The 27,921-nt window shown below is 36.1% G+C and overlaps 1 protein-coding gene across 1 annotated transcript in view; it reads left to right on the top strand.

Moving 5' to 3' along the window:
* ITGBL1 (integrin subunit beta like 1) overlaps positions 1-27,921 on the top strand; it is a 261,142-nt gene that overhangs the window by 128,189 nt on the left and 105,032 nt on the right. The window contains exon 7 of the mRNA XM_024230736.3: positions 11,892-12,038. Coding sequence (XP_024086504.1) covers positions 11,892-12,038 — 147 coding nt within the window. The remainder of the gene's footprint in view (positions 1-11,891; positions 12,039-27,921) is intronic.

A 27,921-nucleotide genomic window follows, 5' to 3' on the forward strand; every position in this document is an offset into this window, starting at 1 on the left:
CTCCACACAGTGGGTATGGACAGGTAGGGGTAGGAAGAGGTGATGGCACAATTGGCTGTAGTTTGAACAAGAAAACATCAGTCTCTTATTGTGATTTTATGATTCGCTAGTTGAAGTGAATTGAACATGGCCAGCTTTCCACAGCTTGGCTCCCACACTTAGAATGAGGAATTGAGGAAAGAGGAAGAAATTCATATTTACAGAGACTCTACTCTATTGGATCCTTGCTGAGTTCTTTTATAAACCTCATTCCATTTTATTTACACACTAACTCAGAGAGGGAGGCATTATTGTCTATAGTTTAGCAGAAGAGAAAATACGTTCAGAGAAATTAAGTAACTTGATAAAGTTCACACTGCCATTAAAGTGTCATCTGAAAATACATATAGCCTGATTACGCATGTAACTTAATCTCCAGGTGACGCAAATACAGTTCTCCAGTTTTACTTTATTTTTCTGAGGAAGAACTGTCCTCTGGGTACTCAGATTTTTTTAAAATAAAACTAAGCTTCTCTGGACATCATTACAATCTGGAGCAGACATCAACCTCTGGAGTATTTCATCATTCTTACAGAATCTGTAGAATTCTATATACTGTATGGTATTATGCTTATTAGTCTTTAAATTTTTCCTAATTACCAGTCTAAGTTGCAGTGTAAGAAGAGTGCCATATAGTTGATTATTGAGTATATTAATACCTTTGTGTTATGGACAGAAGTAACCCAATGACATCAATATTCTCTAGTCTTTCACGCAAGACTAGAATATAATAAGGCTCTGATGAAATGAAGTTTTATTTTTAGCTCCTATTCTTGCCATCCTGAGAATTTTGGTCTTATTTAAATCCAAGGGAAATCTCTGGATGGATTAGTTTAAGTTAGCTCTTTTAATTGACATTCTCATTTTATTCATTCATTTCCATTCTGTCCATTTATCTATTCAATAATGCATTTAAATGTAAATATTTTATGCCAAACACATCATGAATATAGGGGACACAAATATGTTGAAACATGGTCCCTGCACCCACCAAATAAATCAGTTTTATTTACTTCTTTTCATCCTGTCTGTTGTTCATCATCCACAAAATATGTGTGTTTGTGTATGTTCATTTGCCCATACACCAACATGACTGTTATACTACACACACGCACCCCTCAAAGACAGTACGGTTGACACAATTTGAGTCTGACTGAAATGATCAGGGCATGAACGGGCATCCTGACGTGTCCCGACTGTCCTGTTTGTTACATCCAATTTACTTTCTGATTCTAATATAACTGCTTTATTCCTAATGGCCGCTTACCACTCAGGTCTATTTCCCCAAATCCCATAATTGGAAAAATATGCTGCAATGTGACCTTAAACTTTATCTTTCAGCTTTCCCTGCCTAAGAAAATTATGAAAATTTAAGGAAAGTTTTGGCTTAGAGTTACATTAGTTTGGAAAATTTGTCCCTGTGGATTGTCAAAGCATTAAGAAAAGAAACTAAAGGAAATGATTAAGTATATCCAGACTGTGTTTTCTTGAAAGGAAAAATTAATATATTGAATTTAAAAAAAATAGCAAGTACTACCTAGATCTAAGTTATTCCCCAAAGCTTTTCTCTATTGATGGTCTTCATGTTACTTTGTAAACCTGTTAACAGACTTGTTAACATCAGATTCAAATTCACGGGCATTTTTTGATCCTTTAAAAAGAAAGAAGCATCCTCTAAAACAGAGAAGTGTTTGTCTGGAATAGATGCAACTGCACTTGTGCTGAAACACCTGCACCTGTTTCTGGAGTTTGGATAGCATAACTCCAAAGAACACAATAGTTACAAATAAACAAGAAAAGATTTAGTTAACACCCTTTCCTATAATGGCCTGAGAACCTTAATAACTCCTGCCTTCCCAGCATGGCCTTCGGACCACTTGATGGCTGCTCTTGCTGCAAATCTTCCTTTTCATATGGGTATTTTGGGCTGCAGCCATTTTTATGGTAGGTGGATTATACCAACACCAAGCACTGTATTGTTCTTCCATTGGGGTGGGTGTGTGTGTGTGTGTGCATGTGTGTATACATACAGAGAGGTCTTTAGAGAGCATTTGTCTTATTTGAATTCTTCTGATGTTCGATATCAGGATAAACAGCACCATTCCGAATCTTTCATCTCTATTTCGTTGATCTTCTGCCTACACAGTTTAAAGGAATACTGGTTAGAAGTAATGAAACTAAAACCTGCGGGCTTAACATGCACATAAATTTGACAAACTAGCATGGAAACATTGCATTTCAGATCCATGTAGCAAATTGATCTTTTTTTAGTTCTGTCATTTGAAAGATAAAGCAATTTGACATAAGGCCCAGAAAAGATAGTGGCACATCAGATGAAGGACACAAGTCTCCTGATTTCTTCTTTTATGACCTTTTCACTATTTGTCTATTTAAAAAAAAAAAAACGTGATGTAATGTTATGGCAGTCTAAAGGGTTTTCATGCTACCATTATCTCTAAACTCTTCTATATAGCAAAACCCAACATTTTCATCTTCTTGACTTTATCTCTGCCAAATGATTCCTTCTTTGGCATAACTTTTAAAATTGGAATTGAGAAACTGGTAACTTCACAAGAAAAGTTGCAATTTTGTTTTATAATTTTCTATCTTATCTGAAAAGCCCAATACCTGCCTGAGAATCTGGTACGAATACCTGACATTTCTAAGTGATTTTTAAATTCTACCAGTTAAATATCATGAAGGATTTTGTAGGACATGTACAGTTTCACTTAAAGTGGTATCTCTAATATTCTAAAATATATTTTGACAGCACATGACTAACTTCTTGAAATATGTAGTATATAATTTTTATTACTGAAAAAGCAAAAGTTATGTTTCTGTTTTAACTCTGTCAATTAATCTGTAATAGACACTTAAATTAGGCAATACCATTGTCGATACTATTTTTATTATAGTAGGCTAGAATTATAGAAACTTTATCCATGCACTTTTATGCTTGCTTCTTCTATGATATACAGTGAGATATCTTATTTAGAAAATTCTACTTTCCCCAAACAATAAAACCAGTTCTACTCTCCCCAGACAATAAAACCATCAAACACTTTCTGTGCCACTATTTTGTCACTTAAACTGGTTACCATACATTCACTGACTTTCAGGAACTTCATTCTTTATGGATGGCTTATGTATGTCACTCATATTTAAATGCCTCTTCTTTCCTTAGCTTGAACTTGTTCAATTAATATCAAATCCTGGTGGTAAAGCATAGAAGACATATCAGTGGATGATTTGAGGAGGAACATTGGCCATCTTGAACTAAACAATGTTCTCCCACTTTGATACTTTCCTGTTTAGGGCTAAGGTCTTTTATCCTTCAGCCAATCACAGCAATGACACAATCTCTTAAATTCATCCCAATGTGCAAGCAATTGGCTGCAGGTGTGTTATTGAGGAGTCATCACACACATGCCAAAGTAAGGACACAAATATATTATTCCCAGCTTTGCTTATAGTTGGCGGTGCCTGGAGGTGAAGCACGCATTTAGAAGCATGATCCTGGAGAATGTTCATGATGCTGCATTAAGTACACAGGAAAAGAGGTGTGGGAGCTTATAGGCTGTATTTTACCCCTCATGTTTGTAGAAGAGCATCAGAAATAGCAATGGGATATAAAAATAAAGCTGCTATAATGCAATTATGTTAGGGAAAAAAGGTTGAAAGAATTAAACACTGAGAAAAATAAAATGATAAGAAAACAGAACGTGCATATGGGAGAATAAAGGTAAAAGGCTGCCAAAGATTTCTTCCTGCAGGTCTAGAGCATCTGAACTTAAAAAGAAAAAAAAATATTAAGGCTTCCACAGCTAATCTGACTTTTGTTACTAATTGGATAGGATTCCAACTTTAAAAATATCTTTTGAATAACTTCTGTCTTTAGGATTTGTTTTATTCTGCCATCATTTGTTTTTAAAGATGTCAACATGTGAATGGACTTCAGATAGGAAATAATGGTTGCTTTTAAACATGGATTCCAACTATGCAACTTAAGAACATTCTCCCTTCAGTCATGAGTTTCCCTCTGTACCTGCCTGTATCACCAAGGTTTCTACTTTATTCTCACTCCCCAGGGAGGGAATCCTCCTGTGGGGCGTGTTACTGCTTGTGAATTCAGGTGGGCCTTAGTGGCAGATGACATTCTCTTGGGCAGTTAGGGATTTCCTGGGTCCTGCATCGGCTAGATGTATTGTTCTAACCTTCACAGCCATTAAACTTTCAAGAGTAGAGAAACTTTTTCTCCCTCTTCAATCTGGTTTTCAATGTTATTGTTAAAGTGTCAACAAGCAATGTTATTGTTCCAGTGTCAACAAGTCTCTCACAAATGTCAGCATGTTCTGTACTTTGCCCAGTTTCCTCACAACAGATCTAACTGTCGCTGAAATAAAACCACTTGTCTCCAAGAATTTCAAAGCCATTGGCTCCTATGAAACAACAGAATTGACTATACTTTAAATGTTAAATATTTCTGTGTTAAAATCATTATTTATATAGGCATTTCCAAAGTAGATCTGTTTGCAATGTTTGTCCTTAACCTTACATGAGGGCTGGAAATAAAGAAAGATAGGAACTTCTTTTTTTTGTTGTTTCTTTGTTTGTTTTTTGAGATGGAGTTTCACTGTGTCACACAGGCTGGAGTGCAGTGGCACAGTCCCGGCTCACTGCAACCTCCGCCTCCCGGGTTCAAGTGATTCTCCTGCCTAGCCTCCCAAGTAGCTGAAACTACAGGCATTTGCCACCATGCCCAGCTAATTTTTGTATTTTTAGTAGATATGGGGTTTCACCATGTTGGCCAGGCTGGTCTCGAACTCCTGAACTCAGGTTATCTACCCGCCTTGGCCTTCTAAACTGCTGGGATTATGGGCATGAGTCACCACGCCCAATGGGAACTTCTTAAACTGAGGTGAGTGAATGGCAAAATCCATAGAACCCAACAACCTATGAAATATAGTTGTTAATAAGCATAAACTGTTACAAAAATTCCCATACTGTAAGGTCTAAATAATCATATTCATATGTCATGTATGTTTATTAATAATAACAATTTTCTTTTCCTTTCAACTGAGGTCTAGAGCAGATAATTATGGCAACAATTTGTCAAATAGACTCTGTTACATAGCAGATGATCAACAAATGAGCATCTGAATTGAATTGAATTTGGGTTTAAATGAGAGATTTAAATTCAGTGATCCCTAATGTCTCATTCCACTTTGATTTATGATTTTGTGATTTTTTTTTTTACTAAAAATTAGTTAAATGGTGAAAAGCTTTTACATATGTGTATTGTCCAGTTTCTTCAAATTCAGAAGATGGAACCGCAAACCTCAAGGAATATTAGTAAAGGGGTCTAGTCTTCACTGGAGGCCAATTTTCATATTGGATGATATACATTAACATCAGATGCTAAAGTCAGTATGCATTTTCATCCATTAGCATTTCTATGTACTTTTAAAAAGTGTAATTCCACTTTTAAAATTCTTCGTACATTTTTGCAGCAATTATAGAAATCTACTTTGTTCTGCATCTGCAGTGATGAGTAGCTTCATGTTTATTAGGAATTACGGAAAGCTCAGTTGAAACTATGCTTTCCTCTGCTTGCTTATAATGTGGGATCTGATGAATACAAAAACCAGTAGTTCCTTTTTATGTAGCGTTTAAACTATTTAATGTACTTCCCAAGAAATGTGGATTGATAATATATTTTCTTCCTTTTTAAAATGAAGAAACTGAAACTCAGATGTGGTCATTTGACCAGCCCCATTCTGTAGGAAGCAGAATCAGGATTTGAACCCATTATTTTATTGATAATGTAGGTGAATTTTTGCTAAACCACACCACTGTTTCTCACAATTCTTTGTAAACTGTATATTCATGTGTCGAAAAATTTAATGTCTTTTCTGACTTCTTTTGAATACACTAGGCTAATCTTCAAGAATTGTAAACTCCATGTAGGTTACTGGTTTTACTCTAAGGGTCTCTAGGCTAAACATGTAATATTTACTAAAAAAGTGCATGAAAATAAAGTGTGGAGTCTCCATAAGATAACAATCTGCTTCGGTGAAGTAACCAAAACAGAAATTAAGAAAACAATCTTATCTGTGGTCATGTCAAAAATAATATACTTAGGAATAAAATTAACCAAGGATGTGAAAGATTATTGCACCAAAAACTATAAAACATTGATGAGAGAAATTGAAGATGCAAATAAATGGAAAGATATCTCATGATCATGGATCAGAAAAATGAATATTGTCAAAATATTCACACTACCTAAGGTGATCTACAGATTCATTGCAATTCCTGTCAAAAGTCCCATGACTGACACCCAACTGATTGTCAACAAAAGTGCTAAGAATACACATTGGAGAAAAGATAATATTTTCAATAAATGGTGCTGGAGAAATTGGATATCCATATGCAGAAGAATGAGATTAAACCACTACTTCTCATGATATATAAAAATCAACTGAAAATGCATTAAAGTCTTAAATGTAAAACCCAAAGCTACAAAATTACTAGAAGAAAACATAGGTTAGTACTTTACTGTGGGCAAGAATTTTTAAAATAAGACCTCAAAAACAAAGCAACAAAAACAAATAGATAAATGGAAGGACATCAAACTGACAAGCTTTTGATCAACAAAGGAATCAACTAAAAGAATGACAAATAGAGCTACATAATGGGAGAAAATAGTTGCAAACTATATATCTGACAAAGGATTAATATTAAGAATACATAGGGAACTTAACAGCAAGAAAACAACCCAAGTAAAAATAGGCAAAATACATTAATATTTCTCAAAAGAAGACATTCAGATGTCCAACAGGTATAGGTATATGAAGATATGATCAAGATCACTAATTGTCAGGGAAATGCAAATCAACACCACAGTGAGATACCTCTTCACTCCAGTTAGAATCGGTTTTATTATAGAATTATAATAAAAAAACGACAAAACAAATGTTGGCAAGGAGGTAGAGAAAAGAAAACTGACACACTGTGGTTGAAAATGTAAATTTGTATAGTCACTATGGAAAACTGTATGGAGGTTCCTCCAAAAATTAAAAATACAGCTGTAATATGCATATGATTCAGTAATTTCACTACTAGATATATATCCAAAAGAAGTGAAATCAATATGTCAAAGATATATCTGTACCCCTTTGTTTATTGCAGCACTATTTACAGTAGTCAAGATATGGAATCAACCCAAGTGGCCATTAACAGATGAATGGATAAAAAAAATGTGGTATATATACACAATGGATAATTCTGCTGTAAAAAGAAAGAAATCCTGTCATTTGCGACAATATGAATGGAACTGGAGGTCATCATGTTAGGTGAAATAAGGCACAGAAAGACCTTATTTCAAAACCTGAAAAATTAGAATCTAAAAATAAAATTGGGTTCATAGAAGCAGAGAGTTTAAAATGTGGTTACCAGAGATGGGAGGAGGAAGATGGGAGGATAGGGAAAGGTTGGTCTGTGGTCCAAGTTACAATCAGATAGCAGGAATAAGTTCAACTTCTATTACACAGTAGGGTGAGGACAGTTAACAGTAAGATATGGCATATTATAATTAGAAAATAATTAGAGAAGCTTTTGAATGCCCTTACCACAAATGATAAATGCATAAGGTGATCATCATGTGAAATACCCTAATTTGATCATAATACAACCTATATATGTATCAAAACATCTAATTCTACCCCATAAATATGTACATATAATAATTTTTAAACTCTCCTAGCATTTTTAATAGTAATAACAAAAAAATCGTAAAATTCACATGGAACCACAATATACCCCAAATAACTAAAGCAATCTTCGGCAAGAACAAAGCTGAAGCTCTTGATTTCAAATTATATTACAAAACTATAGTAATTAAAACAGTATGGTACTAACATAAAAACAGACACATAGACCAATGGAACAGAATAGACAGCATAGAAATAAACCCATACATTTACAGCCAATTGACTTTAAACAAAGACAACAAGAACACACAATAGGGAAAAGACAGTTTATTCGATAAATGGTGTTGGGACAACTGGATGTCCACATGCAGAAAAAAATTAGAGTCTTATCTCATACTGTGTATAAAAGTCAACTCAAAATGGATTAAAGACTTATATGTAAAACCTGAAATTTTAAAACTACTCAAAGAAACGTAGGAGAAAATCTCCATGCCATTGGTCTTGGCAATGATTTTTTTGGATATAACACCAGAACACAGACAACAAAAACAAAAATAAGTGAGTGGGACTGCATTGAACCAAAATGTTTCTACAGCAGCAAAGGAAAAAACAAAAATGAAAAGGCAACTTCTGGAATGAGAGAAAATATTTGCAAACCATATATCCAATAAGGGGTTAATATTCAAAATATATGAGTTCTAGTCCATTTTTGCATTGCTACAAAGAAATACCTGAGGCTGGTTAATTTATAAAGAAAATAAATTTATTTTGGGCCAGGCACATACATGGTGGCTAATGCCTGTAATCCCAGCACTTTGGGAGGCTGAGGTGGGCAAATCAATTGAGGAAAGGAGTTGTAGACAAGTTTGGCCAACATGGTAAAATCCCGTCTCTACTAAAAATACAAAAATTAGCCGGACGTGTTGACGCACACCTGTAGTCCCAGCTACTGGGGAGGGTGAGACATGAGAATCACTTGAACCTGGGAGATGGAGGTTGCAGTGAACGGAGATCGTGCCACTGCACTTCAGCCTAGGCAATAGAGTGAGACTCTGTCTCAAAAAAGTAAATAAATAAATAACTAAAACCAAAAAACCAAAAACAGGTCTATTTTGGCTCACATTTCTGCAGCCTGTACAGGAAGCATGCCACCAGCTTCTGTTCCTGGTGAGGTCTCAGGAAGCTTCTGATCATGGCTGAAAGTGGAGGCAGAGCTAGTGCATCACATGGCGAGAGAGAGGAAGACAGAGGGAACAAAAGAGGTTGGGAGGAGGTGCCACACTCTTTTAAACAACCAGATCTTACATGAGCTACCAGAGCAGGAACTCCCTCATCACCAAAAGGACAGCATTAAGCCATTCATTAGGGATCTGCCCCCACAGTCAAAACACCTCTCACCAGGCCCCATCTCTAGTATTGGGGATTCCATTTCCACGTGAGATTTGGAGAGGACAAACGTTGAAACTATATCTAACTCATACAATTCAATAGCAAAAAAATCAAATAACCAGATTAAAAAAATGGGCAAATGACCTGAATAGATATTTTTCCAAAGAAGATATTGCAAGTGGCCAGTGGGTATATGAAAAAGTGCTTAATATCACTGATCAGGGAAATGCAAATCAAAACCACAATGAAATATGACCTCACACCTGTTAGGATGGCTGTTATCAAAAAGTCAAAAGATAGATGTTGGCAGGGATGCGGAGAAAAGGAAAACTTCCATGTTGTTGGTGAGGATGTAAATTGATACAGCCATTATGGATGATACTATGGAGTTTCCTTAAAAAATCAAAAAGAGAATTATACAATCTAGGAATTTCTGGATTTATGTACAAAGGAAATGAAATCAGTATCTTGAAGAGCTGTCTGCACTGCCATGGTCACTGCAGCATTATTCCTAATAACCAAGATATGAAAACAACACAAGTGTCTGTTGTAAGATGAATGGGTAAAGAAAATGTGAGAATATATATATATATATGCAACATGATGTTTTGATATGCATATGCATAATATGCGTATATTTACGTGTGTGTATGTGTGTATATATATATCTATATATACACAAATACCCAGTGGAATAGTATTCATCCTTTAAGAAGGAAATCCTTTCATTTGCCACAACATGGATGAACCTGGAGGACATTCTGCTAAGTAAAATAAGCCAGACATAGACAGGAAAACACTGCACGATCTCACTCATGTGTAGAATCTAAAAACGTTGAACTCTTAGAAATAGAGTAGAAGAGTGGTTACCCAGGGCCGAGGGGTAGGAGAAATGGGGAGACTTTGCATACAAACTTTCAAAGTTACAAGATGAATACGTTCTGGAGATCTAATATACAGCATGGTTACTATAGTTTGTAATACTGTCTACTTGCATTGTATGAGGAGAGTAGATCTTAGGTATTCTCACTGCACATAGACACGCACACAAAGTTAACTGTGTGAGGTGAGGGATATGTTTGTTATCTTGGTTGTGGTAATCATTTCACAATGCATATGCATGTCTAAACATCATGTTACATACTTTAAGAATCTACAATTTTTTTGTCACTTATACCTCAATAAATCTTGGGGAAGAAAAGAGCGACCTCTTCTGAATTCTAGATTTCATGCTTTTTGTCAGTTCATGGCCCCCAATTTGACTGTGGTTGTGAGACCTTAATAAATAACGATCCATTAAATGGTTAATTTAAAAAAATCCTGCTCTGAATAATATTCCATTCTTTGGATATACCACAGTTTATTTATCCATAGAGGAATCTTAGATGCATATTACCAACTGAAAAAAAAAACTGAAAGGACTACATATACTGTATGACTCCAACTATATAACATTAAGGAAAAGGCAAAATTATGGAGGACAGTGAAAAGATCAGGTTGTCAGGGATTGGGGAAAGGTGTGGGAGAGGGACGGACGACTAGGCAGATCACAGAGGGTTTTCAGGGCAGTGAAATTTCTCTGTATGAGTGATGAATTCATGTCACTATATGTTTACTCACACTCATACAATGTACACTAAGAGTGGACCCTAATGTCAACTATTCACTTTGGGTAATAGTGATGTGTCAATATACGCTCATCAGTTACAACAAATGTACCTCTCTGGTGGGAATTGTTGATAATGGAGAAGGCTATGCACATGAGGGAGAAAGAGGTATATGGAATATCTCTGCATCTCTCTCAATTTTGCTGTGCACCTAAAACTGCTCTAAAAAAAAAAAACTAAGTCTTAAAAGAATATGTACTCTCTCTGATATTGTTTGTTAGCATGCTCTAGAAATGTTAATTATGTCTACTTGGCTGTTAATGTCAATTTTTCTACATCCATACTGATTTTAATTTCACTTATAGCATTAATTACTGAGAAAGGAGCATTTATATATTAAAAAGTAGTCTAAAAAGCAAAAAAAAAAAAAATCCTGCTTCAAAAATACATTGTTTGTCCTTCCCTGTGACTCCCCTCCATGCAAATTAATTGCCAAATCCACCAAATACTCCTTTCCGTTTTTTCTTTTTTTTTTTTTTTTCTGTTTTTTTGAGACGGAGTCTCGCTCTGTCGCTCAGGCTGGAGTGCAGTGGCATGAACTTGGCTTACTGCAATGTCCGCCCCTCTGGGCTCAAGTGATTCTCCTGCCTCAGCCTCCTAAGTAGCTGGGATTACAGGTGCACGCCACCACGCTTGGCTAATTTTCGTATTTTTAACAGAGACCAGGGTTTCACCATGTTCATCAGGCTGGTCTCGAACTCCTGACCTCGTGATCTGCCCTCCTCGCCCTCCTCGCCCTCCCAAAGTGCTGGGATTATAGATGTGAGCCACAGCGCCCAGCCCGAATACTCCTTTAAGGCCCCAGCAGACCAATACAATCACATGCACCTGGAATTTGACAGCTTGAAGTTTATAGCCTTACTAAACTGTTTATCTTATCTGTTGCTTTTCTTTACCCCTCAAGATCAAGTCATATAAATCAGTTATTTAAGAATTTGAGAAAAATGTGCCTTTGCCTTAATGTGTTTATATCATGTTCATCAAGATCCTGACTCATTTGTGACATTTGCTGTTAGAATGAAAACTAATTCCGACTTCATTATCTTTATGTACATTTTTATTTTTTGCCACTCTCACGGTGAAGGTCATGGACAGTGTAATTGCGGAAGATGTGACTGCAAAGCAGGCTGGTACGGGAAGAAGTGTGAGCACCCACAGTCCTGCACACTGTCAGCTGAGGAGAGCATCAGGAAGTGCCAGGGAAGCTCTGATCTGCCTTGCTCTGGGAGGGGTAAGTGAGGTCTCAGGGCTTGCCACGGCCTCTCCATCACGATTCAAATGAATTCAATGCACACACATGTTTTTTTTGTGTGTTTGTTTTTTGTTTGTTTTTTGTTTTCTGCTTTTTTTTTTGTTTTTTATTTTTTATTTTATTTTTTATTATTATACTTTAAGTTTTAGGGTACATGTGCGCAACGTGCAGGTTTGTTACATATATATACATGTGCCATGATGGTGTGCTGCACGCATTAACTCATCATTTAGCATTAGGTATATCTCCTAATGCTATCCCTCCCCCCTACCCCCACCCCACAACAGTCCCCAGAGTATGATGTTCCCCTTCCTGTGACCATGTGTTCTCATTGTTCAATTCCCACCTATGAGTGAGAACATGCGGTGTTTGGTTTTTTGTCCTTGCAATAGTTTGCTGAGAATGATGGTTTCCAGCTTCATCCATGTCCCTACAAAGGACATGAACTCATCCTTTTTTATGGCTGCATAGTATTCCATGGTGTATATGTGCCACATTTTCTTAATCCAGTCTATCATGGTTGGACATTTGGGTTGGTTCCAAGTCTTTGCTGTTGTGAATAGTGCCGCAATAAACATACGTGTGCATGTGTCTTTATAGCAGCATGATTTATAATCCTTTGGGTATATACCCAGTAATGGGATGGCTGGGTCAGTTGGTATTTCTAGTTCTAGATCCCTGAGGAATCACCACACTGACTTCCACAATGGTTGAACTAGTTTACAGTCCCACCAACAGTGTAAAAGTGTTCCTATTTCTCCATATCCTCTCCAGCACCTGTTGTTTCCTGACTTTTTAATGATTGCCATTCTAACTGGTGTGAGATGGTATCTCATTGTGGTTTTGATTTGCATTTCTCTGATGGCCAGTGATGATGAGCATTTTTTCATGTGTCTTTTGGCTGCATAAATGTCTTCTTTTGAGAAGTGTCTCTTCATATCCTTTGCCCACTTTTTGATGGGGTTGTTTGTCTTTTTCTTGTAAATTTGTTTGAGTTCATTGTAGATTCTGGATATTAGCCCTTTGTCAGATGAGTAGGTTGCAAAAATTTTCTCCCATTCTGTAGGTTGCCTGTTCACTCTGATGGTAGTTTCTTTTGCTGTGCAGAAGCTCTTTAGTTTAATTAGATCCCATTTGTCAATTTTGGCTTTTGTTGCCATTGCTTTTGGTGTTTTAGACACGAAGTCCTTGCCCATGCCTATGTCCTGAATGGTATTACCTAGGTTTTCTTCTAGGGTTTTTATGGTTTTAGGTCTGATATGTAAGTCTTTAATCCATCTTGAATCAATTTTTGTATAAGGTGTAAGGAAGGGATCCAGTTTCAGCTTTCTACACATGGCTAGCCAGTTTTCCCAGCAACATTTATTAAATAGGGAATTCTTTCCCCATTTCTTCTTTTTGTCAGGTTTGTCAAAGATCAAATGGTTGTAGATATGTGGAATTATTTCTGAGGGCTCTGTTCTGTTCCATTGGTCTGTATCTGTTTTGGTACCAGTACCATGCTGTTTTGGTTACTGTAGCCTTGTAGTATAGTTTGAAGTCAGGTAGTGTGATGCCTCCAGCTTTGTTCTTTTGGCTTAGGATGGACTTGGCAATGCAGGCTCTTTTTTGGTTCCATATGAACTTTCAAGTAGTTTTTTCCAATTCTGTGAAGAAAGTCATTGGTAGCTTGATGGGGATGGCATTGAATCTGTAAATTACCTTGGGCAGTATGGCCATTTTCACGATATTGATTCTTCCTATCCATGAGCATGGAATGTTCTTCCATTTGTTGTTATCCTCTTTTATTTCATTGAGCAGTGGTCTGTAGTTCTCCTTGAAGAGGTCCTTCACATCCCTTGTAAGTTGGATTCCTAGGTATTTTATTCTCTTTGAAGCAATTGTGAATGGGAGTTGACTCATGATTTGGCTCTCTGTTTGTTATTGGTGTATAAGAATGCTTGTGATATTTGCACATTGATTTTGTATCCTGAGACTTTGCTGAAGTTGCTTATCAGCTTAAGGAGATTTTGGGCTGAGACAATGGGGTTTTCTAGATATACAATCATGTCATCTGCAAACAGGGACAATTTGGCTTCCTCTTTTCGTGATTGAATACCCTTTATTCCCTTCTCCTGCCTGATTGTCCTGGCCGTAACTTCCAACACTATATTGAATAGGAGTGGTGTGAGAGGGCATCCCTGTCTTGTGCCAGTTTTCAAAGGGAATGCTTCCAGTTTTTGTCCATTCAGTATGATATTGGCTGTGGGTTTGTCATAGATAACTCTTATTATTTTGAGATACATCCCATCAATACCTAATTTATTGAGAGTTTTTAGCATGAAGGGTTGTTGAATTTTGTCAAAGGCCTTTTCTGCATCTGTTGAGATAATCATGTGGTTTTTGTCTTTGGTTCTGTTTATATGTGGATTACATTTATTGATTTTCATATGTTGAACCAGGCTTGCATCCCAGGGATGAAGCCCACTTGATCATGGTGGATAAGCTTTTTGATGTGCTGCTGGATTCTGTTTGCCAGTATTTTATTGAGGATTTTTGCATCAATGTTCATCAAGGATATTGGTCTAAAATTCTCTTTTTTTGTTGTGTCTCTGCCAGGCTTTGGTATCAGGATGATGCTGGCCTCATAAAATGAGTTAGGGAGGATTCCCTCTTTTTCTATTGATTGGAATATTTTCAGAAGAAATGGTACCAGCTCCTTCTTGTACCTCTGGTAGAATTCGGCTGTGAATCCATCTGGTCCTGGACTTTGGTTGGTTGGTAAGCTATTAATTATTGCCTCAATTTCAGAGCCTGTTATTGGTCTATTCAGAGAATCAACTTCTTCCTGGCTTAGTCTTGGGAGAGTGTATGTGTTGAGGAATTTATCCATTTCTTCTAGATTTTCTAGTTTATTTGTGTAGAGGTGTTTATCGTATTCTCTGATGGTAGTTTGTATTTCTGTAGGATTGGTGGTGATATCCCCTTTGTCATTTTTTATTGCATCTATTTGATTCTTCTCTTTCTTCTTTATTAGTCTTGCTAGCGGTCTATCAATTTTGTTTATCTTTTCAAAAAACCAGCTCCTGGATTCATTGATTTTTTGAAGGGTTTTTTGTGTGTCTATTTCCTTCAGTTCTGCTCTGATCTTAGTTATTTCCTGCCTTCTGCTAGCTTTTGAATGTGTTTGCTCTTGCTTCTCTAGTTCTTTTAATTGTGATGTTAGGGTGTCAATTTTAGATCTTTCCTGCTTTCTCTTGTGGGCATTTAGTGCTATAAATTTCCCTCTACACACTGCTTTGAATGCGTCCCAGAGAGTCTGGTATGTTGTGTCTTTGTTCTCATTGGTTTCAAAGAACATCTTTATTTCTGCCTTCATTTCGTTATGTACCCAGTAGTCATTCAGGAGCAGGTTGTTCAGTTTCCATGTAGTTGAGCGGTTTTGGGTTTCTTAATCCTAAGTTCTAGTTTGATTGCACTGTGGTCTGAGAGACAGTTTGTTATAATTTCTGTTCTTTTACATTTGCTGAGGAGTGCTTTACTTCCAACTACGTGGTCAATTTTGGAATAGGTGTGGTGTGGAATGCACACACATCTTAATTTAAAAAACAGCTGAGACCCCTGAATGAGGGGCTATTAGTCTTTTTAGAACTAATAATAAATCCAATTTCCATGAATGAAAGTACATGGAGAAATATGTTTCTCTTCCTGTATATATATGTCTTTTGCACACAGACACTCTCTCTCACTGTCAGTCTACTTTAGCCTTAAGGTATGTTCAATTTCAGTTCAGTTCAGTTCAATGTTACATTAAAAAAAGAAACACAGTTTAGACGTTTGCTTAAAGCTTTCTGAATGAGACCATCTAATTGCCACTGACATTTATGAAACCCAGTAACATTATTTTGAGGACAGTGTTGGCTTTTGAAAATTCATTGTATAAACAAATAGCTATGAATAAGCTTTTGTCATTTTAGAAGGAAGGCATGTAGCCTCAGGTGTGTTCTTGGTATCAGATCAATACAAATTGGAGAAGGACAAATTCATCTGGAAGAACACGGGTTCCATTCCTCTTGATTTATCAAAATAAGAAATGCAATTTCACTTCTCACATGAGAATAGCAAAGTTAATATGAAATATGCTTTTGAAGAACTCGTAATTGACATTATTACCAATTTTGTTCAAGAAAGAGGAAACAGAGAAAGACTTTCTTCACTTGAACATTAGATCAGAAATTTAATTTTACGTTGCATTTTTCTTTTTTAAAAAATGTATTTTAATATGGATACAATTCACATACCATAAAATTCACATACCACTCAGTATTTTAATATATTAACATAATTATGCAGCCATCACCACTGTCCATTTCCAAAAAAATGTTTATCATCATAAAAAACCCTGTTACCCTATAGCAGCCACTCCCCATTCTCTTGTCCCAGAACCCCTGGAAACCACCAATCGACTTTCTGTCTCTTTGGACTTGTCTATTCTGAATATTCCATACAAATGGAATCATAAAATATGTGATCTTCTTGCATCTGGCTTTTTTCACTTAGCCTAAGTGTTTGCAAGGTTTTTCAAAGTTTTAGCATATGCCAGTCCTTCATTGCTTTTTATGGCTGAATAATATCCTGTTGTATGGATACACCACCGTTATTTAATCCTTCATCAGTTAGTGGGCATTTGGACGTGGGGTTTCTACTTTTTGGCCATTATGAATAATTATGCTGCTACAAACATTCCTTTGCGAGTTTTTGGGTGGACATGTCTTTTAATTTCTTTGGGGTCTGTATCTGTGAGTGGAATTGCTGGGTCATAGAGTGACTCTGTTTTACCTTTTGAGGTAGCGCAGGACCGTCTTCAAAATGGCAATACCATTTTACATTCCACCAGCAGCGTGTGGAGTTTCCAGTTTCTCCACATCCTTGCCATTTCTTGGTATTTTCTGTCTTTTTGATTCTTTAGAGTATTGTTTATAAAGAAAACTCCATAAAGTGTCTCAGATTGTTTGCAGCATAGATATTTTCTCATATCCAGTATTTTCCCCTAATGGTTGTAAGTAGAAGAGTGGAGGAGTAGGATATGGGTATAATAATTTTTTTTAATTTCAAAAGTATTTTTGACTAGCCCTGTATTTCACCAGTAACCCCAGACAGGAACCACTGCTCTATCTGCATTGTAATATTGTCATTATAGTGCTGCATAAGCCATCATGCTTTTAAAGTAACAAAGATTAAAATTCATATCCGTCAGACTGCTTAGTTACCAACACTTGTAATCTACAGCAAAAATAATTTTACATTATTATTTTACATTTACAAAAAACTTTATCTATTGGGCCCAGCCATGTAAAAAAATGAACATAGGAAGGCTAACCACTGTCTCTTTTTTTAAAAAAATCTGTGTATATTTTCAAAAATGTATTATAATCCTGGGGACAATTCCATTTCAAATTGAAAACCTTGGGAGGGAAAGAAAATGACTTTATCTCAAAAATAGATTTTTGATCTTGAGGAAACTTTTTCAGTTACATTTAAGTTAGAGAACTTTAGGTACAGTGATTTTTACTGTTATCTTAAAGTGATAAACAAAGCAAAGGGAGGTCTGATATCTTAAAACATTATTTAAAGGGTTCACATTTGGTAAAATTATTTAAACTCCAAATGGTTATGTCACTAGTAGAAGTAAACAGAACAGAAACCAATAGGGATATGCACTTATATTTTAAAACAAAGAAATGAACAAAATGTATACTTTTAACAAATGCTTTTATATTTTGAAGTTAAAAATGTCAAACCATATAATAGAAAAATAAGAAAAGCATACAAAATAGCTCTCAGAGAAAATCACTGTAAGTATATACTTATACCAATGGTTTTCATTTGTCTCTAAATTTTTTAATATGTAGAACAAGTAAAATAAAATTATTGGGGACTTAATATATGGATCTTTTATAAACTCCACTATGTTTTTCCTCAAACATGCATATTTCCTGTCTTTCTTGAGATTCACTAACTTATTTAATTACCATTTTTTAAGCAATAGAGTAGGTTTAAACTTTATTTTATTAAAAAGGTGTTGAATAAATGTATAGAATTAAGGTTTTTAAAATTGTTTATAATACATTTCAGCCTCTTGAAGTACTTTAAAACTAAATAAGCTTCATCAGTTTCCTTACATGAGCAAAGTGATTTTGTAGGGAATCATGACAATATGTAAGATTTTTGAAAAGGAAAACCGATAATTTATGACAGCCAGTTGAGTGCTTTTGGTCGGGGACTCTTTCTTTCTCATAGTGCCATATCTGCAAACTCCTTGGTACTGGATGTTTTGAAGCACATGACCAGTATGAAAACTTTTAAAGAGTTCGTTTTGCAATTTATGAATGAAAACTGCAGCTGTGGTTACATGAGTTAGGAAAGCAATTGTAAGACCCATCAGTTTCTCAATCCTGACAGCCTCATCAGCTCACCAGCTGGAAAAAAAAATCCTAGTAGAATATACTGAAGTTCATCATGGACCAGGTGAAGTCCATATATATATGATATAAGGATAGCCTTATACCGTATATATAATATATATATATAATATATATATATTGCCTTCACCTGGTCCCTGATGAACTTCAGTATATTCTATTAGGATTTATATATATATATATAGTATACATATTATATATAATATAATATAATATATATTATATATTATATATAATATATAATATATATATAATATATATATTATATATATAGCCCTATATCATATATATGATATATATAGCCTTATATCATATATATATCATATATGTGATATATATATATCAGAAATTAAGTTAAATTTCTCATTTCTTATTTCTGCTGGTGGTGACTAAGTGTGATCATTATGTCTTGAAGGTAGAATAACTTAGATAATATCTTACATTCTCTATCCTGTGATTCCTTGATTTCTATACCATATTGGCTGTAGATATATTTTCATGTAACTAGATGTAGCTCATATAGCCAATATAGATATAAAGACATTCGTCCTAATTTCGGTTCCTGGGAGTAAAGGTGGGAAAACACTTTCTCTAGTCTCCTAGTGTTCTGCTCAAAAACTATAATGGCTTATGATAGGCTAAACATTAGTTTTACATTATTCCTGATTAAAGAATACATCATTATTATTATCAATGTTCTCCTGAGCATCAGTTTGACTTTGGCTTAAAAAAAATGTGAGTAAAATTAGTTTGCATCACATCTGAGCAGAAGCTATAAGAGGCAGTGAAAAATCTGCCATTCTCTCAGGCAGGAGGATTTGCAGCGCAGGAGATCGTCTCTGACCCATTAGCCTGGGTCTCTGAATGAGGATGGGAAGCAGAAACCTCTGTTAATCCACCAATGTTCTATGATGTGAGTGAGAAAGAAACTCCTGTTGTTTTAAACAAGTGAGATTTTGGAGGGAGGTGTTATTGCAGGAGAACCCCTGACTGATCATCGATTCCCCGTATAAAATGTAGGGAATGTGGTTAAGCCAAGGTAAACAAACACAACAAAAATCATACTTACATAATTTATATTTTATATTATATACATAATTTATAAATGCCATAATTTATATTCTTGTAGCAGGATTCATGTACAAATTTCTTAGTATTAATTCTTGGATATGGAATACATAGGTCTAAAAAAACCATGCATATATTTTATAAATGATGTATTTATGCTGTTCTATCAACAGCATTTATGTGCACTTAGTCAACAGGTAAAATGATAAGAACATTGAATACATTTTTTAAAATTTCCTAAAAACACAATGAGGTAGGAAGACATATAATTATTATTCTTTTTACAGAAAAAGAAATTAGATGTCTGAACAGTTTGCCATTTTACATAATTCCAGTGGTGCAAGTTTAAAAAAAATTAATGCATGTTCTCTGACTCCAAGGTTGTTGTTTTGGATAACTTACATGCTCTTGTTACATGCCAATTTATTGGACAATATATATTAAACATATTTCCTGTTACAAATATAATTCTGCAGAATAATTGAAATGGCTGCATAATATTCCATTATATAGTTGTAGCAAAATAATTCAATCAATCCTCTTTTTATTAGATATCTGTATGTTCTCTTATTCAAGTTCTAAATGCCATAATTTATATTCTTGTAGCAGGATTCATGTACAAATCTCTTAGTATTAATTTTTGGATATGGAATACATAGGTCTAAATGAAAAACAAAATAAGTTAAATATTTTGAAGAAAAAAGTCCAATTTATAATCTCTAAAATAAATTATACAGATGTGCTCTCCTGCCACGGGCATAAGAAAAGTCTTCTTCACCCACCGCTAGTGACAATTTAAATAATCTGTTAGCTCTTCTCAATGTATTTTGCTGTTGGTGTTACAAACTTTTGCCATTTATCAAACTTCTTTCGTTGACTTCTATAGTCATCAAAATGAATGATTTATCTGCAGGCATTATTATTCAGAGGCTTGTGTTTTCAGTATTTGCCTTCTTTGATCATCGTTTGTCCTTGTGTCTAAGTCATCCTTTCGTTTGATACTGCAATCCCATGTGCTTTTCTTATCTGTCCTGTTTGCCTTTTGGTTTTCTTTTATCAGACTTGTTCTAAGCGGTATTGCATATGTTTTAGTTCCTTACACATGTAACCATACACCCCCATAAGGGAAGGTGTGAGATGGGGGAAGAATGATAGATGGAGGCTAATTATTTAATATTGTGACTTCTAGAAAATAGAAACCATGTCCTCATTTTTATCAATTAGCATGCTTTAATTAATGAATTAAGAATTGTTTCAATTCCCTTACCTAGGAACATGCTTTCAAAGAATAATAGCATGCCAAATTCTCACCATCTAGATATTTTTCAATGAAGTCACCATTTATCTTTCCTTTTTATTGGCAAAGCCCATCTTTAATTTCCTGTTTTATATTTCAGAGAAGTTTTCATGATACATGCTTTCTTCCCCCCCCCCCCCCGTTTTTTTTCTGACCTGTGTGTTTTTTACTCTATGTAATTTTGGACAGCTGAATCATTACCTTTCTTATTCATGTTTACAGAGAGTTTATTTATTTGGAACAAAGAGAAAGTTTAAAACTTTGGAAGTCCTCCAAACATTTTCAGTTAAGCAGCACACCATATATAGTGATTCTGATTATATTTTAAAATTCTTTGTGGCTTAATTAACCATCTTATCATAAGTTTGCTGCTGCAGGAAATGTGCTGAGTGTTTAGGTGACAAGAGAACCCCAATGTGTTCTTCCAGTAGTACTTTGAGAAAGCAAGTGGGATTCAGATTTACTCTTTTCTGAGCTTTCTGCTAGATTTATTCATTATTTCTGCCAGTGCTAGAGGACCCTGGAATAGTCATGCACTGAGTTATGCCATTTGAAAACTAGTTTTTATAAACTATAGCCAAAGATGATAAATAAATGACCCTGCAAAATTAACTTATTTACCATTTCTTATCCAAGAGGAATGGTCCTGCTTTTAGTGTGCATCAAATAAGGAGAAATATAAATGAATTGGTGAATTGTTTCAGAAGGAAAGGCCTGGACTTTGTCATGTTATGGACATTAAATGACAAAAATAAGCCTGCATACCACCAAGGAGTCTTCCATGCACCCTTGAACTGACAATGCCCACTATTATGGCTTGTATATGCTCTATTACCATGCAATAGCCCATAATAGTAATATTATATGTAGAAATAGAAGAGCCTGTTTATCATTTGCTTTCTTTGTACTCGTTATGATATCTTAAACTGTATATGCATCATACATTTCAGAACACATCAGGAATGTAATTGTTATTTATTATGAGGTTATTAAGGATAGTACTGACATGAGAAGACTGAGATCGAGGGAGAATTAAATAGGGTGCTTCTGGTATCCTTTATCTATCTTTTTGATGCACTTGGATTTCTGTGTTGGGACATTGTGTATTCTCATAGAGATAGCCAAAGGTGCAGGTGCTCAGAATAGTCATCTACTTGAAGGTCCTAGTTAAATCCAGTATTAAATCTCTCAGTCATATGATGAAGCAGCATTTACTAAGCTAATGACATAATCTGCATATGTGAAAGGAAATTATTAAAGGGAATGGAAAAGAGCCTTGTTAAATAGAAGAGACGATCTCATTCAAGTTGATTTTTCAGAGACTCCCCTTTGCAGTGGGTATTTATGTTCCTTATTTCTCCTCTTGTGTTTGATCTTGCCTTTCATCTTGCTATTGTTATATTCAACAGAACAGAGAGAAAAGAAGACTCCAGAAGCTGAATTTAATAGTTTTGTTTATTTTTAAGAGATGATAGAAAATAATTCAGTGGAAAATAATAAACATATTTTAATTAACTGAAGTTTTTCTAACTAATAGTCCCGAAAACTGTATTACTACCAAGTAAGAGAAAGTATTTTTTTCCTGTTCTAAATAAACAATCTTTATCTATGGCAACAGAACAGTTTGTATCAAAGATAGGAATTGATCCAAATAAATAGACAAGTTTCATTTCATTTTGCATTATTTTTATGTTGTAAGTTGAAAACCAGTGAAATTCTTTGGCTAAGATAACTTCCTATTAAAGACTGCAACCAATATTGTCAAAATCTATTTGAAACGAAAATAGAAAATTGGATTTGAATTTAATTCCAATTTCTCCAAGCAAGCTTAAAATAAATGTGACAGCTATGACAATTTTGTTACTATGATTATGTATTTATTTCTATTAAAACACTAAAATTATAGTGCAGATTGTAGTGGAGAACTTTAGCAGTTATTTACCTGATTTCATTCAATATAAACAGGCAAACCAGATACTTTTATGGGAAACAATTTGCTCTGGTTATCAGCCATAATCTTCATAGAATCGGCCTCAACAGATGTTCTTTCTAATAGAAAACCAATGAAGCAGAGTGTTATCCCTTTGTGTAGCCTGTAGAGTCACATAGCTGATCAGAACCTGCGATGCCGCTCTTAGGATACACAAAACTTAATAGGGCTGGTCATTGTGCTATAGTTGCAAAATGAATGCAGATACTCTCTACTCACAGCATACAGAAAACATGTACATCATATTTTCATAAATGATGTTGCTTATCATAGTTAATCTAATATTTATTGATCTTACCACCATGTATCTCTGGGCTAAGCTAGTGGTCAGAAAACTGGGGTTAGGCCTACATTCTCTTTTTGTAAATAAAGTTTTATGAGATCATTGCCATGCTCATTTGTTTACATATAGCTACTTTCTTGCTGTAATGGCAAAGTTGAGTAGTGGCCACAGAGAGCACATGGCCCACAAAGCCTGAAATATTTCTCATGTAGCCCCTTACAGAAAAAGCCTGCTACCCCTGAGCTAAGCATTTGTGATAATTGTGACAAATATGTCGGGAGAAGGGATTGAGTGTCTTGAGAATCAGAGGAAGACGACGTTTGCTCAATTTGTGTGCAAATGTGGCTTCATGAAATGAGTGAACCTAGTGTGTGTCTGCAGAGATGAATAGTAGCATTAGCCAGATAATAATTTAGAAAAAAAATGAAAGGACATCCCAGGTAGGAGGAACAGCAGGGACAGAAACTCTGAGTTATGATGGGAATAATGTGTAAGGAACAGGAGGCATACTCACTTGTGATGATTTAGAAAAAATAAGAAAATGGTGGGAGACAGCCTGGGGGGAAATATGTCTCTCCCCTCCTACCTAACTTCTTCTTGTGTGATTGACAGGTTTCAGACAGAAAAAGCCACGTCTTTGCAGAGCTCTCTATGTCATAATTGTCTTATGAGGTTAATCGTTAGTAAAATGATGTCATAAAAAAGCCAAGTTAACGTTGCTTCATGCCCATCCATTAGGTCATTGCTAAAATGCCAAGTTTTATTTAACTGAATTTAGCGAGATTCAAGTTTTTCCATGAACAAGACAAATAGTTTAGCATCCTTTCATGTGCCCTTCTGCACCTCGTATCATGTTTACTTAACTACTGACAGAAGATGAGAAAACAAACACAAATCCAAAATTGTTTTATTCAAAGGCATTTATATCAGCAAAGTATTAAAATGACAACTGTCAGCAGTCAGATTTGTATTTTGAGAATGAGATTACTATTATCTAGATATTGGGTACGTATATAGATGCCTACATGTTTAAAATGGGAAAGGGACACGTTGCACAGTTAGTTGAACAGTAAGCTACTGGGTAGAGGTGAGTAGACCCTGAGTTAGTCTGGGTTCAGTCACTAGCCAGCTGTGTGACCCAGCAAGTCATACGCTGAACTGGCAGCAAAACCCTGCTCGGTAACCTTGAACTTAGCTCCATAAGCTTGCATTGCCTCCCTTTAACCTCTCTTTGCAATAAGTGAATTTGACACTGTGTTCTGACTCATCTGGACCCTAGATTTTATATCTACTCAAATGGATACCATGCCTGTCATTTCTGACATACCTTCATAGCAGACTTTGTGTCTGGTTTTGCAAAGCTAACTAGACAGACTAAGGTCCGACTAACTACGCCTCATGAGAATCATGTGACTAACCCATCGTTCTTTCAGACTCTGCTTTCTACCAAGAGTCTGCTTGGGATTCAAACTAATATATTCTTCCGTTATGGCAGTCTTTCCTTTGGAATATAACAATTTAAGATGGATGAGATTTTGGTTCTCCATAAATATTTATTTTTCATGTGTTGCCTACTATTTGGATAAAGGCAAAAAGGCAAAATTCTTTGGCTTCCTATTTAAGTTTATAAATAATTTTGGCCTCTTTGATGCTCAAAATATTCATGCCATGTGGATGTTAGTAAATAATACCAAATGGCCTGGCATGGTACAGTTGTAAGCTGCTTAAGATTTGGGTGGTCTCTAGGGTGAAACAGCAAATATTTTGAGGTCATGTATAAAGTCCTTTATAAAGATGTTAACTCTTTTGCCAAGATTTCTTTGCAGAGCCCTGTATTGTATAATAGTTAACTAAAGGAAGTTAAAAGGAATGTGAAAAACATAAGAAAATATGGAGTATGTAGTGCCTGGTAAAGTCTCTCCTATTGCTTCCTTTAATTTGCTGGAAGTCTGGGTATGGTTAATGATACTGTTGAATTATAGTTGCAATGGTGAGAGTGAATTGCAAAACTCACCCTCTTGAGTGTAGTTTAATATAATTATTAAAAAAAAAGGTGGTAGCAAAATCCAAGTGACATGATTTATGCTTGAGTCTAGATATATTCTGGATAACTCTACATAGAGAGGAAAACCCAGAGGGATTGCAGTTTTTAGGTTAGGCTTCTTAGTAAATAAGATTTTGGATGTGTTAGGAGGCCTGGAGTCTTGTGACCACACAAGGGTATGACAGAGTGAGCACAGGCCGACACTACTCACCCCCGCTCATCTGTTCATCAGTGATACTCTCCTCTTCACCGGCAAGGTCCCTGGAAACACTATTAACAGGCATCAGTTTCTTGTTTGGGTAGAAAGACACACATGCTGCCAATGCCGTGCCTTCCCTCAGTGTCCGTAGCTTACCAAAGCAGCCAGGCTCCAACTGTGAGGGCATGTGCTCTGAGGGGCAGGAATGGAAGAGATGGCCATGTGGCTGCATGACACCCTCATAGAGCTGATGTCTCACACCACTTATTATTAATGTGACTCTGTAGAGTTTTGTATTTTTAAAAAAAACTTTTTGGACCCTTAATTTTGTTATCTATAAAAATGGCATTATAACAATTGCTGTTTACTCTGAAATGTTGTTGTGAGAGACACTTGAAATGGTATATATGAAACTTCTTTGTTAACTTTAATATACAATTGTAAGGGCTTACAAGGGTTTTAAGTAGATGGCATACAAATGACCTCCAGGGCATACGATTTAATAGAGAAAACAAGGTCAACGTTCATACATTCATTCATTCACTCACCCAGTCAACATATATTTACCAGGATCCTCCTGTGTTCCCAGAACCACTCTTACTGCTGAGAAAAAATAGACAAGGCAACGGATGTCATAGAGTTTGGGAAAATAAGTTAAACCAGAAAACAAATAACTTCAGATAGTCCTATGAGAAGGGAAATCAAGAGAATATGAGAGAGTGGCCAACATGAAGTCTGGGGACTGCTGTAAGTACGGAGGGCAGGGACCCTCTCCCAGGAAGTCATATTTGGCCAGATTGGAGTATTGAAAGTGGGCCACATGACAACTCAGGGAAGATGGCAGAGGAAACAGGAAAACAATTTCAGACTCAAGGGATAAAGTTTTCCGGAAGGAGATGTAAGTCAGGTGGGCTTCATTCTTAAAAAAATCATGGAGGAGATGAGGGCACTTGGAGAGCTTGCAGAAGTATTTTTAAAATACCAGTGCTGAGTTCCCACCTGACTTAATTTGTCTGCAATATGGCCTGGGCGTCCGGGATTTTAAAAGCTCCCCGGGTGATTCTGCTGAGCAGCCACATGAAGACTCACTACTCTGCAGGGTTGTATAACAGGCACCGTCCTGCAGCAGGAGGATGGACACTTTAGTTTTTGCCCTACCTCCCACTGAGCAAACAGGGCTTTAGGGAGTGCTTAAAAGTTGCACAAAACCTATTGCTCTGTGGTGTCCTTTCCCAAAGCTTTGTTGAATAGGGATGGGAGGGAAAGGAATGAGTCAAGGGCAAGAGGGTTGGGTGGGTCGGGTAGGGGTGTAGAGAGAAATAGAGAGAGGGGATCTTGAACAATGAACCACCTTAGGCACGTTTGAATACTGGCAGCATACAGGACAATGATTATTTGTTCTATATGAAAGATAATTGGCTGAATAGATAGAATTGTCAAAGAGTCCAGAAAAGGGGCTTTGTCAGAAATGCATTTTGGGTTTTCACCATAGATAATTTCTGCTTTGAAAAATAATATGGAGGAATGTATTTAGCCACTCTTTTTCCTAGAATAGCCATGGTGATATTTAATAATAAAATATTATTTAGTTCTGTTACCACAACAGTACTAATTGTTTTCCATGTTGTCTTTTTTGCCATTCATATTATCTTATGTGTTGAGGAGAGGCATTCCTCAGGATTATATTTTCCTTGTTAATGAAACTAAGAATTTTGTGGATGAGTCTGAGTAGGTGCAGTTTGAGTACATTTTCCATTATTAAATCAAAGAACTGACCAGCAAATCCATATCAGCTCCCTACAATCTGTTCCCAGCCCAGCCTTCCTGCTTGGTCCGCTGCTAAGCTGGCTCCTTGTCTGCTTTGTCCCCAGGTTTTTGTTTGGGCTTTCGCAGCTACAGTGAGGGGTGACACTTCTGAGAAGTGAGGCGCATGCTCAGGGGGGCAATGAGCCAAGGCGAGGTTAGCAGTAAAACCATTGCACGTTGTCCAGAGAGACGCTCCTCAGGACCAATGCTGGGAAATAGCCCAGAGAAAGTTAGGCTGTCCTCAGATGCTCCCCAGAAACCCTTCATTTGCATAGTGCTTCTTTGAAGAGCCCGATTTTGAAACACCACTTCTCTCTTAGCTGCAGGTGACCCCTTATGATCCACATTGGAGGTATACCCCAACCCTGCCCTCAGGTTAGATTCCTAGGGCTGCAAAAACAAATGACCACATATTTGATGGCTGAAAACAACAGAAATTTATTCTCACAGCTCTGGAGATCAGAAATTTGAAATTGAAAAATGTCAGGATCCCTCCCAAGGATCTAGGAGAGAATCCTTCCTTGCTGTTTCTAACTTGTGGTGGCTTTTGGCGTTCCTTGGCTTGTGACAGCATCACTCCCTGCTCTGCCTCTCTCTTCACATGGCTATCTTACCTGCCTCTCTGTGTGTCCAAGCTCCCCTCTCCTTTCTCCCATAAGCACAATAGTCTTCGGACTTAGGGCCCACTCTAAATCCAGGATGATTCAGCCCTAG

This window comes from Pongo abelii, chromosome 14 (genome assembly GCF_028885655.2).
Source record: "Pongo abelii isolate AG06213 chromosome 14, NHGRI_mPonAbe1-v2.0_pri, whole genome shotgun sequence".
NCBI lineage: Eukaryota > Metazoa > Chordata > Mammalia > Primates > Hominidae > Pongo > Pongo abelii.